Source organism: Capricornis sumatraensis, chromosome 3 (assembly GCF_032405125.1).
Source record: "Capricornis sumatraensis isolate serow.1 chromosome 3, serow.2, whole genome shotgun sequence".
In the NCBI taxonomy this organism is placed as follows: Eukaryota; Metazoa; Chordata; class Mammalia; order Artiodactyla; family Bovidae; genus Capricornis; species Capricornis sumatraensis.
In genome coordinates, this window is record NC_091071.1 from 142,025,891 (window position 1) to 142,046,309 (window position 20,419).

Here is a 20,419-nt window from a genome sequence, read left to right on the forward strand (position 1 = left end):
TTTTTTAAAAGAAAAATCTCACTTAAAAAAAAATAAAAGTTTAAAATATCCCTTAGAAGCCCACAGGCTTATTTAAAATAAATTTTACCACTGGCCTTGACTGATAAATATTTCCTTTGAAAATCCCTTACCTTCGTGTGAGTGGTCATAAAGAAGGTAAGTGTCTTCAAGAGGAAAACGGAGTTAATGCGAATGACTTTCATCATCTAGAACATTTCTCTTTGGTCTTCTTTCGTGTAGTGCCAAGGCCAGAATATTTCTCAGCTCCCACTAGTACATGTTTCTGTCTGAAGGTTGCCTCAGGCTGTGACAGCTTCATTTTTCTTTTCTGAGAATACATACAGAAGATGGATTTGACATTATACTCAGTGAACAAAATGTTGTTTAAAAAATACATCTCCTAAATAGCTGTGATTAGTTTCCAGATCAAGATAAACAATATTTTCCAGCTCTAACATATTTTTAATCAGTCAGTTCAAATCCAAACTAAAATGCTTACCTGGCTGGGTTTGAATGTAGTAAATTAGGATCAGAATTAAATATTTTATTAATTGAAAGAGCAGATAAAATTAATGAGATTAATGATAGAATTTTAGAAGTTATCTCTAATCCATTTTTATGGAGTGATTTTTTTAAAATATTAAATGCTCTTCTTTTTTTAGGTTTTCAAAAATTTATGAATCAGGTAATGGGGCTGAAATAAAATAAGTCAAATGCAACTTACTATTGAATCTTTCCTTGAATTTCATAGAGTCCTTTTTACAGATGGCACAACTCCTACATGTCCACTGGGCTAGTAGGATTAATTGTTGTATCTCATTTTTCCATTGTTTGATCTTTAGCAGCTGAAGAGACAGCTAATCTGCCTCCTTCTCCACCCCCATCACCAGCCTCAGAACAGACTGTCCCAGTGGAAGAAGGTAAGGCCTGTTGGACTCTTTGAGGTTTGTCTTCTTTTAAGGGTAAATAAACCTCAACCCATAAGTGCTGGACTTTGGTATTGGTTAGTATGTGACCCAGCTTCGGAGCTGTCTGTTTCAAATCAAGAAGAAATGAAGACTTTAATTAAATGTATTATCATTTCTGTACATAAAATCAAAAGTAGAAGAATATGGTAAATGAAACAGGAAAAATCTGCTGGATAAAGGAAAAGATAACTTTGTGTTTAAGCGGCTAGCTAGAATAACTACAGAGAATTAGTTTACTTCATGTAGAATATTTTAAAGAGTAGATATAATTTAATTTTATAAGTGACTGAATAAAAATAAATATATTGATGAAATCAGTAGATTTGTTTTGGAAGGGTTGACAGGAACGGTCTCTATTTTGCTCACTATTGTATTGCCAAGGGCTTCCCCAAGGCCAGACCTGTAGCAAACTCTCAATAAATATTAATGAATAAATGAAGAAGTCAGTGAACAAATTTGATATTGAGAGTACTGAACTGGAAACTGAGATCATGGCTTCTTTCCTGCTGAGACCTTTTATTGTCCATGAATCTATTTATGCATTCAGTCAACATGGAATGCCATGTCAGCTTTTCAGTTTGCAATGAAGCAGCAGACAGATGCCTCTGAAGAATATCCATTTAGAATCTGAGATGAAAGACAGTATTTAAAAGCTAAATATTATTGGTTCTCTGACTTAGACCAGTTAACTTTTGTCTATTGTTTGAGAGTCACAGGAGAAGAAGAAAGCTTTTAAAATTTGTTGAAAGCTTGCTTGTGTCAATATAATTTACTTTTCATATACTAAAATCAGAATATTAATACTTTTCCATTTTTGTCATTTATTTGTTGGCTTATTTTTCCTTTTGTTGTGCCTTTTAGAGCTCATTTTATTGTCTTAAAAATTAAATAAGGTCAAAAAAGAATCACTGTCTTTTTATAAAAATCTGTAATTAGGTTTGTTTATTTTTTGAATTACTAGGTTATTCTAAATTACTGAACTATAAACTATCAATAAATATAATTTATTTTTGTCATAGATTTATAAACTTAAGCCTTTTTTAGTAAGATTTTTTTCTTCAATTAAGGCCTTTTTTCCTAAGTTTACTGCCTGAAATAATTAGTCAAAGGAATAAAAGAAAATTTGAGAACTATAAGCATTGCATATAATCAGTGTCATTATAACCACTGATGATTAGTTAATTCCCTGAAAATGTGATTTGATCTTTTAATTCATAGATTTGAAAGATCCTTTCTGGCCTTGATTTTATCTGTTCATATCTATGGAGCACCTACAAGTATCCTTGCACTCTTCTAAGTATACACTAGTAAGCAAAACAGACATGATCCTTCCTTGTAAGAAGCACAAAGTCTGGTGGAGAATGGGAATCCAGTAAGTTCAGCACTAGGAAGGAAGAGAACAGGGAGCTTTAAGGTAAAAGAAGAGTAATCTTACTTTATTGGAGGGTGAAGGGAGCTGACCTCAGAAGCCTGAGGAAGTGTTGGCCAAGGAAAGATGGAGAAAAGGGGCAGTTTGGGCAGAGGGACGAGGATGTGCAGGGCTCTCAGGTGGGGAAGTGCATCAAGTGTTCTAGGAATTGAAGGAGTCCCAGGGCTAATGTGTGAGAGATGGGTGGAGGAGAGGAGTCTGGGAGTGAGCAGCAGCTGGCTTGGTTCAGGCTCCTGGATTTTACTCTGAATGTAGTGGAAAGCCTTCCATGACAGCTCACTTCCCACAGGTCACTGAAAATGTTTCTGAACCCCTACTTAAAGCTTTTCCCATGTCAGGAAATCCTCTTAACCAAGAGAGGGGTATGACATTGACTCCCAAGTCACCTAGAGGTCAAGTGATTCATTCTTCTTACTGCTATATGTGAGTTTGAGTTAAAAGGGCAACAAGGTCTTCCCAGACATCTGAGACTCACCCAGTCTGTTTCTGGAGGGTGTACTATAGATATAATGAAAGTATAAATTTAAAATAGAATCACTTTCATATCTTGGTAACTTAGGTATCATATTCCAAAGTAACTGTTCCTTCACATTTCGGGATTGTTTTCCTCAAGGTGTTTCAGTATATTTGGGGAAAATGGCAACTTACTTCCTACCGAAAGCAATTTGAAGATATTTTTAACATTTTCAAACTGAACATGTATTTTTATTTAAGTTTTTTCAAAAGAAAGCCTCAACCTATACAAAATCCTAATGATTTGCTTTTAAAAAGATAATCATATTATTAGTTATATAGAAAAAAATATGTAATTTCAAACTCCATTGATTTAAAAGATTAGGTAATATTTTTACCTTAACTTTATGAAAGGCATGTGATCTAGGCAATCAAACTAGTTCCACTCTTTTATTTTAAACCACTCTTAAAGTATTTATAACAACTTATTTGTTTTGTTTTATCAGAAAAAAATTAGTGAAAATCCACAAGACAAGAATAACTTTTCAAATTTTCAAATCAATTGGTTTATAAAGACAAAGCCAAAATTTTTAATATATTGCTCATAGCACATTGACTGGAAAGAAAGCAGGTGGATTTTTCCATCTAGGAGATTTTTCACCCTCCTCAAAACACCCTTAAAGCAACTTCAATCTAAAACCACAGTGAATGTCACAGTTCAGTCCTTTTATGTAAATGTTCTTAGATTAAATTGAGTATTTTATTGATTTTGAAGATAGGCTTTTTATTAATTAGCAAACATTCTAAAAACTGTTCTTTCCCAAAGGGGAAGCATGGATGCTTCTACTAAAAATAATTTAAGATATTAATTACTGTCATGTATGAATATTCATGTATTATAATTGGTATAATATTCATAAGACTATGTACTTATTCTGGGGAACAAAGAGATTTTGATGAAAAAAATTAAGTAAGTAGCACACTTAGAAAGGAAACCCAGGTACAGTGAACCAGACTGAACTAGTTATTATATTTTCAATTAAGCTCCCCTTTCTTTTTGGCCTAACCATAATAGTTATCACTTGAACTGAACTGTTAGAATTTGGAAGCCCATGCAAGAGCAATGGAAAAATCTGAAAACAGAACCAGGAGTCTTTCCACCCTCTTAGGTTTCCTCCTGAATCTTAGGCTGATGGTTTCCTGTGTCAGTGATGTGGCGCACTGTGACTGTTAACCTGGAGCAGTTTCCCTCCATATCATTCTAGGGCAGCAGACACAGTTGGCAAACTGAGAAGTCCTCAGTCCAAAGCTTGTAGACTGGAAAGGGCTTAGAGAAGTTGGGACACTATGTAAGAGGAGTCAGCTGCTCTAGGCCATGGGGTAGAAGCTGTGATGCCAGGACAGGCAAGATCACCAAGTCAGAGTCACTAATACCCCAAGATGTTCAATCTCTCATAAACGTGACTACTCATTGTACCCAAGGGGGCTGACAGATCAAGACTGAATTTTGTGTGGCAAACTTTACCCAATATAAATTTTCAAATGCTTCTTTTAAAGAAAATTTTGTATGAAGGCAAATTAGGGGAAATGTGGTTCTCCACTGAAACCAGGTAAGCTTCATTTTTAAAGATTATCATTATGCAAAGGAACTATGTAAAAGTCCAGGGTTCACAAGACTACCCTTCCCTTTAAAACAGTACATTATGAAATGAAACAGACTATTTTGTGACATAACCAAGTATCCAAAAGCAAGTGTACTTATAGTAAAAGGAGACATTCAATCCTGGCCTTAAAGAGCAAAACTGTTATGAATTCATTTTTCATAAATCTCCTAAGTCTAGCTTTGATGTATCAAATCAAAGTAAAGAGCAAAGGTACATGACAACTTGTCTGATAGACTAAAGATAGAGATATTAACGTCTATGGAATCAAGAATGATTCTTACTGCTTTCTCAAATACCTTCCATTTAATCCTTCAAGCAACCCACACAGAATACTCACACAGATAATACTCACTTCCACTGTTGCCCAGGATGTCACAGCTAATAAGTGGCTTATCCAGAATTTAAATTCAAATTTGCTATGCTCAGTTGCTTTGGTTATGTCTAACTCTTTGCAGTCCCATGGACTATAGCTCACCTGACTCCTCTGTCAATGGGATTCTCCAGGCAAAAATACTGGAGTGGGTTGCCATGCCCTCCTCCAGGGAATCTTCCTGATCCAGAGATTGAATCTGTGTCTTCTGCACTGCAGGCAGGGTCTTTACTCACTGAGCCACCTGGGAAACCGAAGTTCCTAGAAACACAGCCTCGCTGCATCGCTAAAGCTCTATGTTATCTAGCTAGGCTCTTACTGTGGGACAATGAGAGTGAAGTCATCTTCTAATGAGAGTATTTTGGTTACAAGGCACTGGACTGATTTCCTTTTTTTTCAAACAACTCCCAAGTAAATAATTCATTCATTTATAATATATTCATTTATAATTATATGTATATATAATTCATTCACTTATATAATTTATTTATTATGTGTCACACCTCCATTTGGGTATGAACTGACAGCACCCGCCATACACGATCCTATAGCAAATGAGGATCTCTTCTCTTCTAGCACTGTCACTGGAAGCCCATGTGCTGGTACACTCTCTGGACTTAGCCAGCCAACAATGTCCTCTAAGCATCACTTTCACTGGCACATCTCTGGGACATGTAATGTAGATGGACTTCAGGCTCATAGGTTCTAAACAGAGATTTGGAGTACCCCAGAGGGGACTGGGCTTTGCCAGACATTCTTTTTGAAGTTGCCTGGCTAGGAGCCAGACAAATACTACAGAGAAGCTACTTTTCCGCTGAAACACTTAAAGTTTTTGTTGTTTTTATTGTTCCCTGATTAGCCGAAGTTTTCAGAATAGAAAGTACTGTTTTTTTTGAAATGTTCTGGATCTGAAGCAAGACTCTGGGTTGTTTTCACATTTTGGCACTTTCAAGAAACAACAACAAGAAAGAGGAAGCCAAAATCTTCAAAAGGCTAAACTATCCGAGGAGAATTGCCTTTAAACTATCATCTCTCAGGTTTAAATTCTTTAGTTTTGAATTGTAGTCTGCTGTCCTCCCTAGAAAATGTTGAAAAGCAGAGAGGCAAATATGCCGTTTTCACTTATTGATTATCCATGTAATCTGTTTGAATGTATTGGAAGTTTTAGAAAAACTTTGTGTCCCTGGGGAGTCTACAGCCTCAGGAGTCCCTAGAGAAAATATGAATGGCTGGGACTTGTGACAAGCCCAAGACTTATGATTCAGCCATGTTGTAGGCCAGATCTCAGCCAGTCGTCTGCTCAGCTGAGAAATCGTGCTGAGTTGAACTAAGAATATAAAATATAATTTTAGGTTTCTTCTCTCCTATGATATAATAAGCATTGTGGCTGGGAAGGTTCTGAGCACCCATCTAGAAACAACTTCCATGGAACAATCAGTAAATAATGTGTTCAAAAGATTAAAAACATTCTCTCTTCAAAATATTATTTTAGTGTCCTTATGATTTCAGGTTTATTTCCAGTTGTCAGCACTCAGTTGACTGAAAATAAGTTATTGTGCTAAAAATACAGTGCATTTTCAAATTAATGCTGTAATTCTGTCCACTTAAATTTTGATACAAATAAAAATTATACAGATAGCTACTGCATTTTGATCTTATTGAAAAATACAAAAATTTTAAATTATTTCTCTATATAAGTAAGAAAATAGTGGTTAACAAATTTAGTAATCAGCCATGTAGGCCTGAGATACATACAGTGTCTCAGCCAGATACTGTTCTTTGTGATCATTCTTTAGGTTCATTGAAATGCTAAGCAAACTGATTGATCTACACTCATATTTCTAAAGGAAATATATTTAAGTAATACAGATTTCTAAGCTAAGATGTGGGAAAGAAAAGAAATGAGAGCAGCTTCTTTAGCGTTTCCATGAGAAATAGACAATGAGGGCTTTGAAATATAAAAACAGTAGTACAAGTGAAACTTCATAGAATACAATTGTGATGGGTCAGAAGCCACCTCAGTAGAAATTCTCAGGTAACTGTATCTCTGTTAAGCCTTCCAAAGAGAAGCAGAGCACAAGGAAACAAGTGTATATTGCTGGGTACTTTCTAATACTTTCACAGCCATGCAGATAAGAACTAGGGTTCAAAAGGATGCCTAGGAGTTTGCATCCAAAGAAAAAGCTATGCCAGTTGTGTTTCCCTAAGCAAGACAGGAAAGAAGCATAATGCATTGTAGATTTTTCTTAACAGGACTGAAAATTACTTTCTGGTGGAAGTCATGAACTAAAAATTAAATCAACCAAAATGCTAACTATGTGTGCATACTAGATAATTAAGGTTGTACTTCCACAGGCCCAATTTCTCTCAGAATTGTTAAGGCATCAGGTCCTAGCAGCTTTCCTCTTTTATAACTTATAAATGTATTGATAAAAACATGAGAAAATGTACTTACTTGAAAGAATTTCTTCTAACAAATGCATTTGTTTCATAGTGCTTTGTTTCTTTCCCAGTGTATCTGTTGTTATTATAACTCATTTGAGGAAGATGTAAAGATAATTTCTATTATGCAGTGGGAGTGTCAGAGCATTTGGTTCATTTAGAACAATGACAAGATTCCTAAAGGGAGAGTTTAAATTCAGTGGCTACTGAAGCATGAAATTTCACTGTCTCCCACCCTCCACCAGCTTGGTCTCACTCATCCCTCTCCATCCTGCCGTGCTGCTTCCGTGACCCCATGTCCTTGTGCAAATGTTTGTTTCGTCTGTCTGATCTTGTGTCTGTCTTGTCCAGTTTTCCCTGCAGTTTCTTCCTGTGTGTCTGTTTGTAGATGAAGGGGCTGAGGATCAAGTAGGTCCTCTACACAGGTTCCCCAGCCACGAACCTGCCACCAGCGGGGAGAGGCGTAGACTCCTAGCCCCCTCCATCTCGGTGTCTGTGCCTGATGATGACCCTTCCAATTCCGATGAGGAGTACTATGAGCATCCTTTGTTCAGCTCACAATGGACTGCCTCTAGTGTGCTCCCCAGTGTCCCATCGCAGAGTGCAGAGGCCCACTTAGGCCAGGAGAAAGGTGAACCAAGCATGGTCCCCTTTAGCTCCTCCTCCCCAGCCTGCAGCTTTGACCACGTGCATCACCTTAAATGTGCCTCCGTGTGTGGGTGGGAGGGACAGGAGCCTGTTTTTTCCATATGAAAGTGAAGTCCCTATATCGCTCATGTCCATCCAAATGCCTCAACAATTTATATGGAAGAAGTCTGATTTAAGACATGTGAGTGCTTCTTTTTTTTTCTTCAAGGCTTCTGAGAAGGAAGCAAAAAAAGTTCAAACAAAATATGACTTCTTTCTACCCCTTGCAAATATATCAATAGGGAAAGAATGTATCTTCTTACCCAAACCAAAGAAGATGACCCTTAATTATTACTAGACCAGACTTAGAGAGTTAGGTTTCTATTTAGTGCCACGTTAATGTGATAGCCCTTTAAAAGAGAAAGAATTGTTTAGGGTAGAATAAATGTTATGGAATAAATTTATTTCTCCAAATCACTTAAACATCTACAGAAACTATAGATGCTTCCTCAGGTGACTAAATCTTGGTTCAGATAAGTAGAAGTTGGCTAAAATGAAGGAAATGCTACCAAGCTTTTGTCATTCCAGTCTTTTGAAGGTGGAGATCTTATGTATAGTTGGCTGTGGAGAGGATAAAATAAGTGGGCAGTGGGCTGCAATTTATCTCATTCTAACAAGGTAGTATTATAAAGAAAAAAATAGGGCTAATTTTTTTTTTTTTTTTTTTGCTTAGGTGAATGTCATTTTGAAATGGGGAAAAATAACTTGCTTAAGTGAAGAGTATATTTTTGTATGGCATAATATTTAATGTAAAGGCAGACAGTCCTAAGGCAAGAGCACCAATGGTTCAGACATTCTGATAGAAAAATACAATGCATATTGAGTAAACTTAAATGGACTTAAAATAATTAAGAAAACTACGTGAATTTTGAATAAACAACAGGTGTGGAAATAAACATGATTTATACGAAATGAGAAACTGGAAAGCTAAAAAATTACATGGATTTAGAAAAAATATAAATTAAATTGATTTCATCCAATAAGGTGACATTAGCAAAGCAGCTATATTAAAAGTCTCTTAGCTTTAATCAAAATCTCTAATTCTGTGGCATTGTAAAAATTGCGTTAATAATAAGTTAGAATCTGAATTATTAAATTGTTACTGACATAGTTAAATTACAAAAATGAAAGTATCTGTGCATTAAATGTGAAGAAATAGTAGCAGTTCTCTTTTTTCCCCATAAGGGCTTAATGTTTCTCAAAAAATTTCTCTCCTTTCTAGCTATAGTCTTCCTCACAGATCCATTTAAACAATATATGATTGTGCATAGGAATTTCAAAAGAATCATTCATTTGAAGAACTATAAGACAGCTTATGTATTTCCCTCTAATTTCTTAAGCAATAAAATGGGATTTATTTTACTGATACTTGAAGTGTAAATGAGAAACAAATGAACAGCATAATTCATGGCTTTTCATAAGTTTGTTTTATTACATTTTAATTGTTAATATTTTTCTGTGTGATATACATCTTTGGGGAGGATATTTTGGCAGTTTTGTTGCCACTCAGCTATCTTTACTTGGTGGTTTTGTTTTGAATTGCAGAAATGAAACTTTATAATATGCACATTTTCTTTCTTTCTTTAGTGTCAAAGAGAACTATACAAGAACTCTATTACTGCTATTTCAGTGGTTTGAACAATATGATAACAATCGTGTCCTAGAGGCAGACTTTTCTAAATTGCAGTGAAATTAACTTTTACCTGGACCTTGTTTTTCAAAATATTTTACTTCTTGAAAAATTTTACATTCTCCAGTCATATAATGCAATGAAGGTAAAATTAATTGAGTTAGATAGTCTTTGGCCTTAAAAATACTAAATAAAGTATGTCTTAAAGAGTTTTGATGGATTTCATGATAAAGTTGATAATAAAGTGGCTGATTGGATATTATTCTGAGGCCAGGCTTTTTACTCCCAAAGATCCCTTTAGCAAAGTTTGCATGTTTTACATTAAGTAATCAGGAATTCGTATGTAGGGGCTTCCTGCATTGGAGAAAACAGCACATGACTTACAAACTTAAAGGTTTGTTGCAGCACATCAACGCATCTATCTTTTCACAACCATCTGTTATCTGGCAGCGTCATCTCTTATTTCCAGCCAGCTTTCCACATTGTGTGCGACTTACTGCCATTTCCACTAAGGGTAGTAGAGCAATAAAACCCTTTCAGCTCTCAAGTTTTAAAATAAATAGCCTTTTAATGAGACTTTAAAAGGCATCATTATTAGTCGATTATATTTACTGATTTCCCATTGCGTTAGGATATTAATTTGTTCATCCAAACGATAAAAGAGGTTCTTGTGAGGTCAATAAAATAGAGCTGAAAGCGTTCCTTGAATAATATTTCTGTTGTTTCATATATGTTCCTATGGTCATGATGTCAACATCTTTTTCATCCCTAAGAAGAAGAAACGCTAGAGAGTCCAATGGCTGAGGAAGAGAAACCTGCCACTCTTCCTGAGAAAGAGTGTGGGGCTGCCAAGGTCTCAGACCAGCCCAAGGGCCTCAGTGAGGGCCAAGTGGAGTCTAGTGCGGAGGCCAAAGTAGTTCCTGCAGACAGCGCCCCAGCAGGGGCCCCACAGGAGAAAAGTGTAAAAGAGGTCACGGTCACGGAGGTGTCTCCAGAAGTAAAAACCCCTTCCTCTGCCGGGGAAGGTGTGTCTTTCTTAGGATTTGCATGTGTTTGTTGCAAGTGATCTCTCCAGCAGCTTATCAATCTGATGCCTTTCCAATGCTATTCCATCGCTGGGTCGTCTCATGATACCAAGACCTCTGTCTGAGACTTAAAGAGCAAAGAGTGTGGCTTGTGCAGGTGCTGTGTGGCAGCTTGGTTTTCCACTGCTGCAGCTGATTCCTGGTTTTACTTTGCCATGATACAATACGCTTTGCAGCCAGGCTGATGATGCTATGTGAGCTTTTTTTCCGCCCCCGCCCCTCCTCATCTCAAATGTTTGCCAGTCACATTGCTAATACATGTATATTTTTATTTTTATTTTGGGGGACAGCAATTCATATGCTTTTCTTTCAAATCGTAGAGGTGGATTTTGGCACATTATTACGGGCTTCAATGGTAAAATGGTTTTTGTTTGCAACCGCAATGTGCTATATTTTTTTTATGCTTCAGTGAATACTGGTTTAGTTTCTTTAAAAGCACCTGCTGATGCTTCTCATATCATTTCCTTTCCATGGCAACCAACCCCTTTGATCATCACCATCTCTCTTGAGTTTTCATTCATCTAAACTTTACTAGAAAAGTCATAAAGTATTTATTTTCTACTGTGACAAGACAACACACAAGTATTTAAGTTAATGATGATCCATACACTTGCCCTTCAACTTGCCCATTCAGATGACTGAATTTTATTAATTTTCCCCAAATCTTCTCCAGACAATTACATTTAGCCTTAATGACCACAATGAAATAACTTTGGCTGTAAAATACAAGTGACACTCTGGAGCCTTTTGAATTGGTGAACAAATAAAAATTACAAAGACTCATTTAGTCTCTGTGAAGCATCTCTAAAGCCAATATTGGTCAGTGCTTCACCTGTTGGTCACATTCCAGGAAATGAGGTCATGACCAAGGAGAAAAAGACATTTTAATAGTTGACTCTTACTAAAATTTTGTTATTCATGTAATTTTCCCGTATTAACAGTATAATTCAGGTTTCCTTATATCTATCGTACAGACTAAGTAATGATTAGGACTTAAGAATTTTGAAATTTAGAAATTTCTACAATTTTGGTAGAAATTGTCTTGTTAATATTTAGGTCATATCAAACAAAGTCTATAGCAATTATTTATTTGTATTACCGAAATTTCTTAGATGACTTCTAAAACTTTATTCTAGGAACATTTCAATGCCCCAAAACTGGTCTTGGCATTTGTTGGTCAAGTTAGCTGAAATTATTTAATGCATATTATTATAAATTAATTGGTCTTCTGCCCATGGGTTACCAATTCACTTTACAATGAGAAAAGAAAAAGTTTGGCTGAAATCAATTCTTTCCCATATTTAGATTATAGATTATATAGATTATTTTGTACCCTAATGTTAACTACTTATTAAATTTTCTTTAATTTGTAATTTTTATCTGTAGAAGGCATATGACAGTTTTTTCTACTATGGTACACATCATGAACTGTTTAGAGAGACCAAACAAACCAAAAAAAGAGTATTCAAAATATACTCTTATTTCAATTTCTGTACACATTCATCCACAGTGGGAGTTTATTGTACCAATCATACAAATATATCTCAGTCCTGACATTTTTATTTTAATTTTTAAATGAATAGCATGCTTGCATGTTTCATAGTTTTTCTTTCAAGCCTACCATTCATTTGCCATTTCAAAAAATAATTTTAAGCTTACTGCCTGAAAGCCCTTGCCTATTATGTTTAAAAATCAACCCAATTACTTCAGGTTTACTTACAGCCTCGAAGATGGAGTTTCATGATCAACAGGAATTGACTCCCTCTCCAGCCGAGCCATTAGACAAGAAGGAAAAGGAACCAGAGACACAAAGAAAGCCTGGTGAAGACCTTAAGCATGCTGCCTTAGTTTCTCAGCTGGAAACGACTAAAACTTCTCCTGATAAAATGGACTCACAAGGCACAGAAGAAGAAAAAGCACCTCCCACTCTGTTTGGGCACACTCTTGGTGCCCAAGATACAAAACCCAAGACAGAACCAAGCCTAGTGGTACCTGATATTGGCCTTCCTGCAGAGCCCACAGCTGCAAAAGAGCAGAAGGACTGGTTCATCCAAATGCCAACGGAAGCCAAAAAGGATGAGTGGGGTTTAGTTGCTCCCGTATCTCCTGGCCCCCTAACACCCATGAAGGAAAAAGATGTACTTGAGGATATCCCAAAATGGGAAGGCAAACAATTTGATTCTCCCATGCCGAGTCCCTTTCAGGGTGGAAGCTTCACTCTTCCTTTTGACATCTCAAAGCATGAAATAGTTGCAGCAGCATCACCCTTTGCTCCCGCCCTGTTACAGCCAGATGACCAAAAATCTCTGGAAGAAACTGGTAGCCCAGCAACTGCCAAAGATAGTTCTCAAGTTGAAGAGCCCCAGAAGGATCAACATGACAAAATAGCAGAAGCACCAGCCCCAGAGGCAGTTGCTGCACCCAAAGATGCTCACGTTTCAATTGTGGAAGAGTGTGTCCCAGAGAAAGTTTCAGGAGAAGAGAAAGGGGTGATAAAGGAAGAGAGTGTGCAGATAAAAGAGACTCCCACCCTCAGCGGACAGGAATCTACACTTGCTGAAATGGAACCTCACCTAAAGCTGGAAGAAAAAACAACCATTTCTGACAAAGAAGCCGTGCCAAAAGAGAGTGAACCCCCAAAATTGATAGATGAAGAAACAAATATAATTCAACCTTCCACAGAACACACTTACTCCAAAAAAGAAGAGAAGGGCCAGGAGCCTCCCACAGATATATTAAAACAGGACTCATTCCCTGTAAGTTTGGAGCAAGCAGTTACTGATTCAGCCGTGACCACTCAGACACCGGAAAAAATCATGACTGAACCAACTGCACTAAGTGAAAAGAGTGCCACCCAGGAGCTCTTTGAAGAAGAAGTTGCTGACAAAGATCATAAGGTAGAAGAAGTTGGAGTTGTAACATCAGCTGAGCTTGACATGCCATTTTATGAAGACAAGTCAGGAATGTCCAAGTACTTTGAAACATCCGCCCTGAAAGAAGAAGTGACCAGAAGCATCCAGCCAGTCAGTGATTACTATGAACTCAGTGACACAAGAGAAAGTGCCCAAGAGGCTTTTGATGCTGTATCTCCCATGCGTAAAGATGGCGACAAGACACTTCCAGAAGAAGAACCCCAGCCCAGTGCTCCGGCCCAAGAAGGAGGGTATAGCACTCTCGCACAGAGTCATCCAGCTGACTTACCAGAAGAACCCAGTTCTCCCCAAGAAAGAATGTTCACCATTGATCCAAAAGTGTATGGAGAGAAAAGGGATCTCCACAGTAAGAATAAGGATGATCTGACACTAAGCAGGAGCTTAGGACTTGGTGGTAGGTCTGCAATAGAACAAAGAAGCATGTCCATCAATTTGCCCATGTCTTGCCTGGATTCCATAGCCCTTGGGTTTAACTTCGGTCGAGGGCATGATCTTTCCCCCCTGGCTTCTGACATTCTAACCAACACTAGTGGAAGTATGGATGAAGGAGATGATTACCTTCCAGCCACAACACCTGCCGTGGACAAAGCCCCTTGCTTCCCAACCGAAAGCAAAGAAGAAAAAGAACAGGTAAAGGAAGAAAAAGATACTGGAGAGGAAAATGCCCGAGTCGAGACATCATGTGAGTCGCCTTTCCTAGCCAAAGATTATTACAAAAATGGTACTGTCATGGCCCCTGACTTGCCTGAAATGCTAGACCTGGCAGGCACACGGTCAAGATTAGCTTCCGTGAGTGCAGACACTGAAGTTGCCAGGAGAAAATCAGTCCCATCTGAGACTGTGTTGGAGGAGAGTAGCACTGGCTTGCCCCCTGTCACTGATGAAAACCACATCATCGTTAAAACTGACAGTCAACTCGAAGACCTGGGCTACTGTGTGTTCAATAAATACACAGTCCCCCTCCCATCACCTGTTCAAGACAGTGAGAATTTATCTGGGGAGAGTGGTTCCTTTTATGAAGGCACTGATGATAAAGCACGAAGAGATTTGGCCACTGATCTTTCATTAATTGAAGTCAAGCTGGCAGCTGCTGGAAGAGTAAAAGATGAAGTCAGTGCTGAGAAGGAAGCAGCCCCACCTATCTCTGGTGACAAATCAGGACTGAGTAGGGAGTTTGATCAGGAGAAGAAAGCCAATGATAAGCTGGATACTGTCCTAGAGAAAAGTGAGGAACATGCTGATTCAAAAGAGCACACCAAGGAAACAGAAGATGCTGGTGATGAAGTTGAAACTCTTGGATTAGGAGTGACCCAGGAGCAAGCTTCAGCCAGAGAGCTGATGATCTCTAAAGATTCATCACCTGTCGTGGCTGAGAAAGCAGAGAAAGTTCTTAGTTCAGTGCCAGAGGTAGCTGAGGTAGAACCGTCCAAAAAAGCTGAACCAGAACTGGATTTGGCTGTGAAGAAAGCTGAACAAGGTCAGTTAGATATTAAAATCAGTGACTTTGGACAGATGGCCTCAGGCCTACATGAAGATGCTGGAGAGGCAGCCGCGCTTAAACTTGAGGCTACCCAGGACCTTGCCCCCTCATCCACAGCCCCTCAGGAGGTAGATGCATTTATGGGTGTTGAGTCCAGCCACGTGAAAGAAGGCACCAGAGTTAGTGAAACAGAAGTCAAGGAGAAGGTGGCTAAGCCTGACTTGGTGCACCAGGAGGCTGTGGACAAAGAAGAATCCTATGAGTCCAGCGGTGAGCATGAAAGCCTCACCATGGAGTCCTTGAAAGCCGATGAGGGCAAGAAGGAAACTTCCCCAGAATCTTCTCTAATTCAAGACGAGATTGCCATCAAATTGTCTGTGGAAATACCCTGTGCACCTGTTGTTTCAGAGGCTGATGTAGCCGCAGATGAGAGAGCTGATGTCCAGATGGAATTTATTCAGCTGCCGAAAGAAGAAAGCCAAGAGACCCCGGATATTTCCATCACACCCTCCGATGTTACCGAGCAGTTGCCTGAAGCTGCCAGAGCTGAACCCGCAGAGGCTCAGAGCGAGGAAGAAGAGATCGAAGCCCAGGGAGAATATGACAAGTTGCTCTTCCGCTCAGACACCCTTCAGATTACCGACCTGGGTGCCCCAGGTGTCAGGGAGGAGTTTGTGGAGACCTGTCCTGGTGAGCACAAAGGAGTGATTGAGTCTGTTGTAACCATCGAGGACGACTTCATCACTGTCGTGCAAACCACAACTGATGAAGGGGAGTCAGGTTCCCACAGTGTGCGTTTTGCAGCCCTCGAGCAGCCCGAGGTGGGAAGGAGACCATCACCCCATGCTGAAGAAGAACTTGAAGTAGAAGAGGCAGCTGAAGCCCAGGCTGAACCCAAGGACGGTTCCCCAGAGGCTCCGGCTTCCCCTGAGAGAGAAGAGGTTGGACTCTCAGAATATAAGACAGAAACCTATGAGGATTACAAAGATGAAACCACCATTGATGACTCCATCATGGATGCTGACAGCCTCTGGGTGGACACTCAAGGTGTGCATTCTATTTTTCAATTTTCTACTCCCAAATAAAATCCAGTATCCTATTGGAAAAACTTTTTTTTTTTCATTTTAGACATTTTAAAATGTCCCTTTATCTCTGTATTTTGCGTTGTGTTAGACAGATGGAGGATTTTGTACATTTGTTACTAATGTTGTCGTTGTTGTTGTTGTCATGGTTTGCTCTGATCCACAGATGATGATAGAAGCATCATGACAGAACAGTTAGAAACTATCCCTAAAGAGGAGAAAGCTGAAAAGGAAGCTCGGAGATCATCTCTTGAGAAACATAGAAAAGAAAAGCCTTTTAAAACCGGGAGAGGCAGAATTTCCACTCCTGAAAGAAAAATAGCTAAAAAGGAGCCTAGCACAGTCTCCAGAGATGAAGTGAGAAGGAAAAAAGGTTCATTTCACAATCACTTCTTTATAAATGTTTTTGAAGTAATTCATTATTACTCTTTTGTAGAAGAAACTACCTAACTGTGGTAACTAATTATTGATGAAATTTCGTTCGGTTTTGCTCCAAGTGTGTATTTTTCTCCTGATGGTATGCTTTCTGTTTTCTTATTCATAGCAGTTTATAAGAAGGCTGAACTTGCTAAAAAAACAGAAGTTCAGGCCCACTCTCCCTCCAGGAAATTCATTTTAAAACCTGCTATCAAATATACTAGACCAACTCATCTCTCCTGTGTTAAGCGGAAAACGACAGGTGACTGTTCAATTCTGCAATGTGGCTGGCAAACATAGACATGTATTTTTTTTTTATCTCATTACCTTAGCAGCTTCATTTTGTTTTTCTTCCAAGAATCTCAGCAGTCATGAACAATTTCACTATTAAGTGTCTTGTATCATTCTTTTTTTATCCCCTTCCCTACAGAAGAGGTCATGACCATCTGTTTCTTTGTCATGCTCAGACTTAACAGTGATTGTATCTTGGCATTGTGCTCTAGTGTCACGTTCTGGGGATTCCTGTTTTCATTCTGTGTGTTTGGTTAGACGATGGCGATGAATATAACCGTGGTATGCATTCTCGTTATTTTGCTTATTTACTCCCTCATGCTTGAACCCATACGTATTTGTCCTAGTTTCTATATTGTTACTGCCAAATCTGTTACTGATGTTGATGAATTTACTGAGGACCACCAAGAATGCATAGGGATTTTGAGATGGAGAATGAGAAGCAAATCTGGGATAAAATTGTGGTTGAAAAATTACTTTGCTTTCAGATGAAAGAAAAAAAAAAGGAAAAAGAAACTGTCTGGTAATCCCATCAGAGTTTATTTTTCATATCCAAAATTAGCTAGGCTTTCTGACAATACTGCATCTCTTGGTTGACATTTTGTCCTTGGAATCTTCTTAAAATGTGTTGGATTCAAAATATTAAATTTCCCCCTTTAATTTAGTGGTCAAAAATTTAATCAGTTTAATAAACCCCTTCCTCCAAATATCTCAACATTTAGGTTTATTTTCTATCTTGCTGTCTTCTTATTGTTCTGTCGTCTTCAAATGTACTTTGTTTTTACTGTTTAAATAAGCAGTGGAATAAGGAGCGAAACATGTTACAAATCATAATAAAAGCCTCTATGTAATATCCATAATGCAAACTCTATTCCTCAATTTCAGTGCAAAGTATGTATTTTAAATGTATAATCATATTAGGATACTCTTAATTATAATATGTATTATTTTAGTATTGATTAAATGGCACACTTGCAGTCTACAAAGGAAGGTATCAGAGCTTGAGTCAGAAAGCATTATTTTTCATTCCATTATATACACATTAGAAGCACCTTTACATAAATCTTTGGATGGCTTTAAAGGGTTAGCAGCAGCATTAACCCTTGTAAGAAAAAGAATATCAAGGCATTGATATTTTGTGATAGCTGCTAAAAATTTCAAGTATTTTTAATTTGTGTTCTTCATATAGGAAGTATCTCATGTGCTTCCTTCAAGAACTAGTATATAAGGCAGGATTTGAAAGTAGAAGGTTTATAATTATACACAAACCTTGATGATGAAGGTTTAGAATGAGGAAGTAAGGTAAGAATTATGAATCAACATGACATCTCTAAATTTTATATCTCACTTAGTACATTTTCATTAAACTGGGAATTTTTCTATTTGGAAAAATGCTTCCACAGGCAGAATCTCTTGGTTTGGGCATAAAAATCGCATATGCCATCTGAAAAGATGAAAATTATATTAGGATTGTATAATTCCAGAGGAAGTGTCAAATAGTTTGATGAAGTACCCACATGTCATTGGTATTCAGTTTGCCACACGGAGAGTAACTTGCCTTTTACTTCGTTCATTAAAGGAAACTTAAGACCTCTAGGCTAAGTTAGGATCTTGCTCTTTTTTATTCAGATATTAAGATACTCAAACAAAAAGCATATGCCAAATGAGTGCTGCTGACTTAAACCAAAGCATATATGTCACAGAAACATGAGCTATATTATAGAAATAGTAAAGAGCCATAATTTGCACTGCTTCTTTGAAAAAACAGTTTCAGAATCTGTGAATAATCCTACTAGCCAGTCCTAAATAGCATAGAACATATTGTAGGCCACTGTTATTTTTGTGTTAGAACTGCATATGGCATGAGAAACCTTTTTAAAACTCATTTGGAGTGCTTATAAGGATAGGTATTTTTTCCTGAGGATTTCTCTCTTGTGAAAGAAAACTAAAGCAAGCACACCAGCTTTTTATTTTCTAAGCTCAATTGTTCAATAGGGATAGTTTCCCCGAACACAAAAGGTTGTGTTCAATTATGAAAATAGTGAAGTCAGGTAAGTTGTCAACAGAAATCATGCTGGAGATAATGGAGTTTAAAATTGAAACCAGAGGTATAAAACAGCAGCAAGAAAAACAACAGTAACAGATGTGGTAATAATTTCATACAGGAAGTGCATGTGTAGAACATGGTCTATTTTATTGAACTTGAAATTCCTCTCCTGTTTTCTCTTCTTGACAAGCTATTTTTCTTTCCTTCCCTTCTCATGTGGCACATTTCATGTCAAACAAGTGTGTCTTACTATTATGAAATGCCAGGGGTGTAGAGGAAAAGGGGTTGGCAGATTGTAACAGTTTAAAATATAAAATGCAGAAATATGCCAGTGGCTACATAGAAGGTTTGGGAATCTCTGTGAGTATTCTTATGTGATGCCCACCCTAGAACCAAACACTCCCCTTTCCCTTAAATTCTGCAGCATTCGGATAACTGTCCTGTGATTTTCATTCTAAAGGATCTGTAGTAATTTAAGGGTACACTGGTAACAGAAAATTACTTGGTGTGCTTATCTGTGCTTTGGTAAACACTGGGTTATATAGTAATTAGCACACTGTGTAGTGGGAGCCACATGCTGTAATATTGTTATTATTCAGATTTCTTTAATTACTGAATTTAAGTCTCAGTGTAAACAAAATTCACTTTACATTAGTCTGTTGACAGAACTGAATATCCAGAAGGTATGAAAAATGCATTTATGTGATCTGTAGCCACTAAGTGTGGGGTTGTTTGTGTCTCCTCTTTCAACAGCAGCAGGTGCTGAATCACCTCAGGCTCCCAGTGTATTTAAACAGGCAAAGGACAAAGTCTCTGTGAGTAAAATACCTCTTTCCTTATTCTTTATTTGAAGTTCCCTTTGGTATTAGTGGCAGTATTTTAATAATTTTAGATAAAATTTAGACTTTAGACATCTACTTTTTTACATCATTCGCTCACCCAGCATGATGGCATTCGAGCATGTCCTGATATCTTCTGGAATGTGATGGTAGCTATGAGGGTAGAGCTGGGATGAAGGCTGCCTCTGTTAGTAAGAAGAAACATATGAAACACCACAATGATATGGAGAAAAATGAAAGAACTCTATTTGCTTTTCATAGAATCAAGATAAACCATTGTAATCAACACTACACTATATTTTACAGCACTTTTTCATTGTTGTTATTATACATTAAGAATATGAGAATTTTAAACAATATAGATAAGTAAAAATACATTATTATCTCCTTATCTAAAGATAACTGCAGTTACCATTTTGATGCAAGATATTAATTTTTCTAAACATTTATAGGTTTAATAACAAAGATGGAAGATGTGTATCAGTTTTTTAATTATTCACTAAAAATTTTCTATGTCATTAGACATTTTTATACATCATTTCAATGACTATATAATGTTGCATTTTACATTTTTACAGTGATATGCTTTATCAGTTTCCTAT

General features: G+C 37.5%; 1 protein-coding gene across 4 annotated transcripts in view; it reads left to right on the forward strand.

Annotated features, from left to right (window-relative positions):
- The window catches only part of MAP2 (microtubule associated protein 2), a 249,811-nt gene that overhangs the window by 199,025 nt on the left and 30,367 nt on the right, over positions 1-20,419 (forward strand). For 2 of the 4 annotated variants that reach the window (XM_068967680.1, XM_068967682.1), the window contains exons 7-8: positions 843-920; positions 19,732-19,793. In XM_068967680.1, coding sequence (XP_068823781.1) covers positions 843-920; positions 19,732-19,793 — 140 coding nt within the window. Of the gene's footprint in view, positions 1-842; positions 921-10,416; positions 10,669-12,438; positions 16,189-16,389; positions 16,597-16,767; positions 16,903-19,731; positions 19,794-20,419 lie in introns of all 4 variants that reach the window. The other 2 variants (XM_068967679.1, XM_068967681.1) reach the window with 2 other exon arrangements.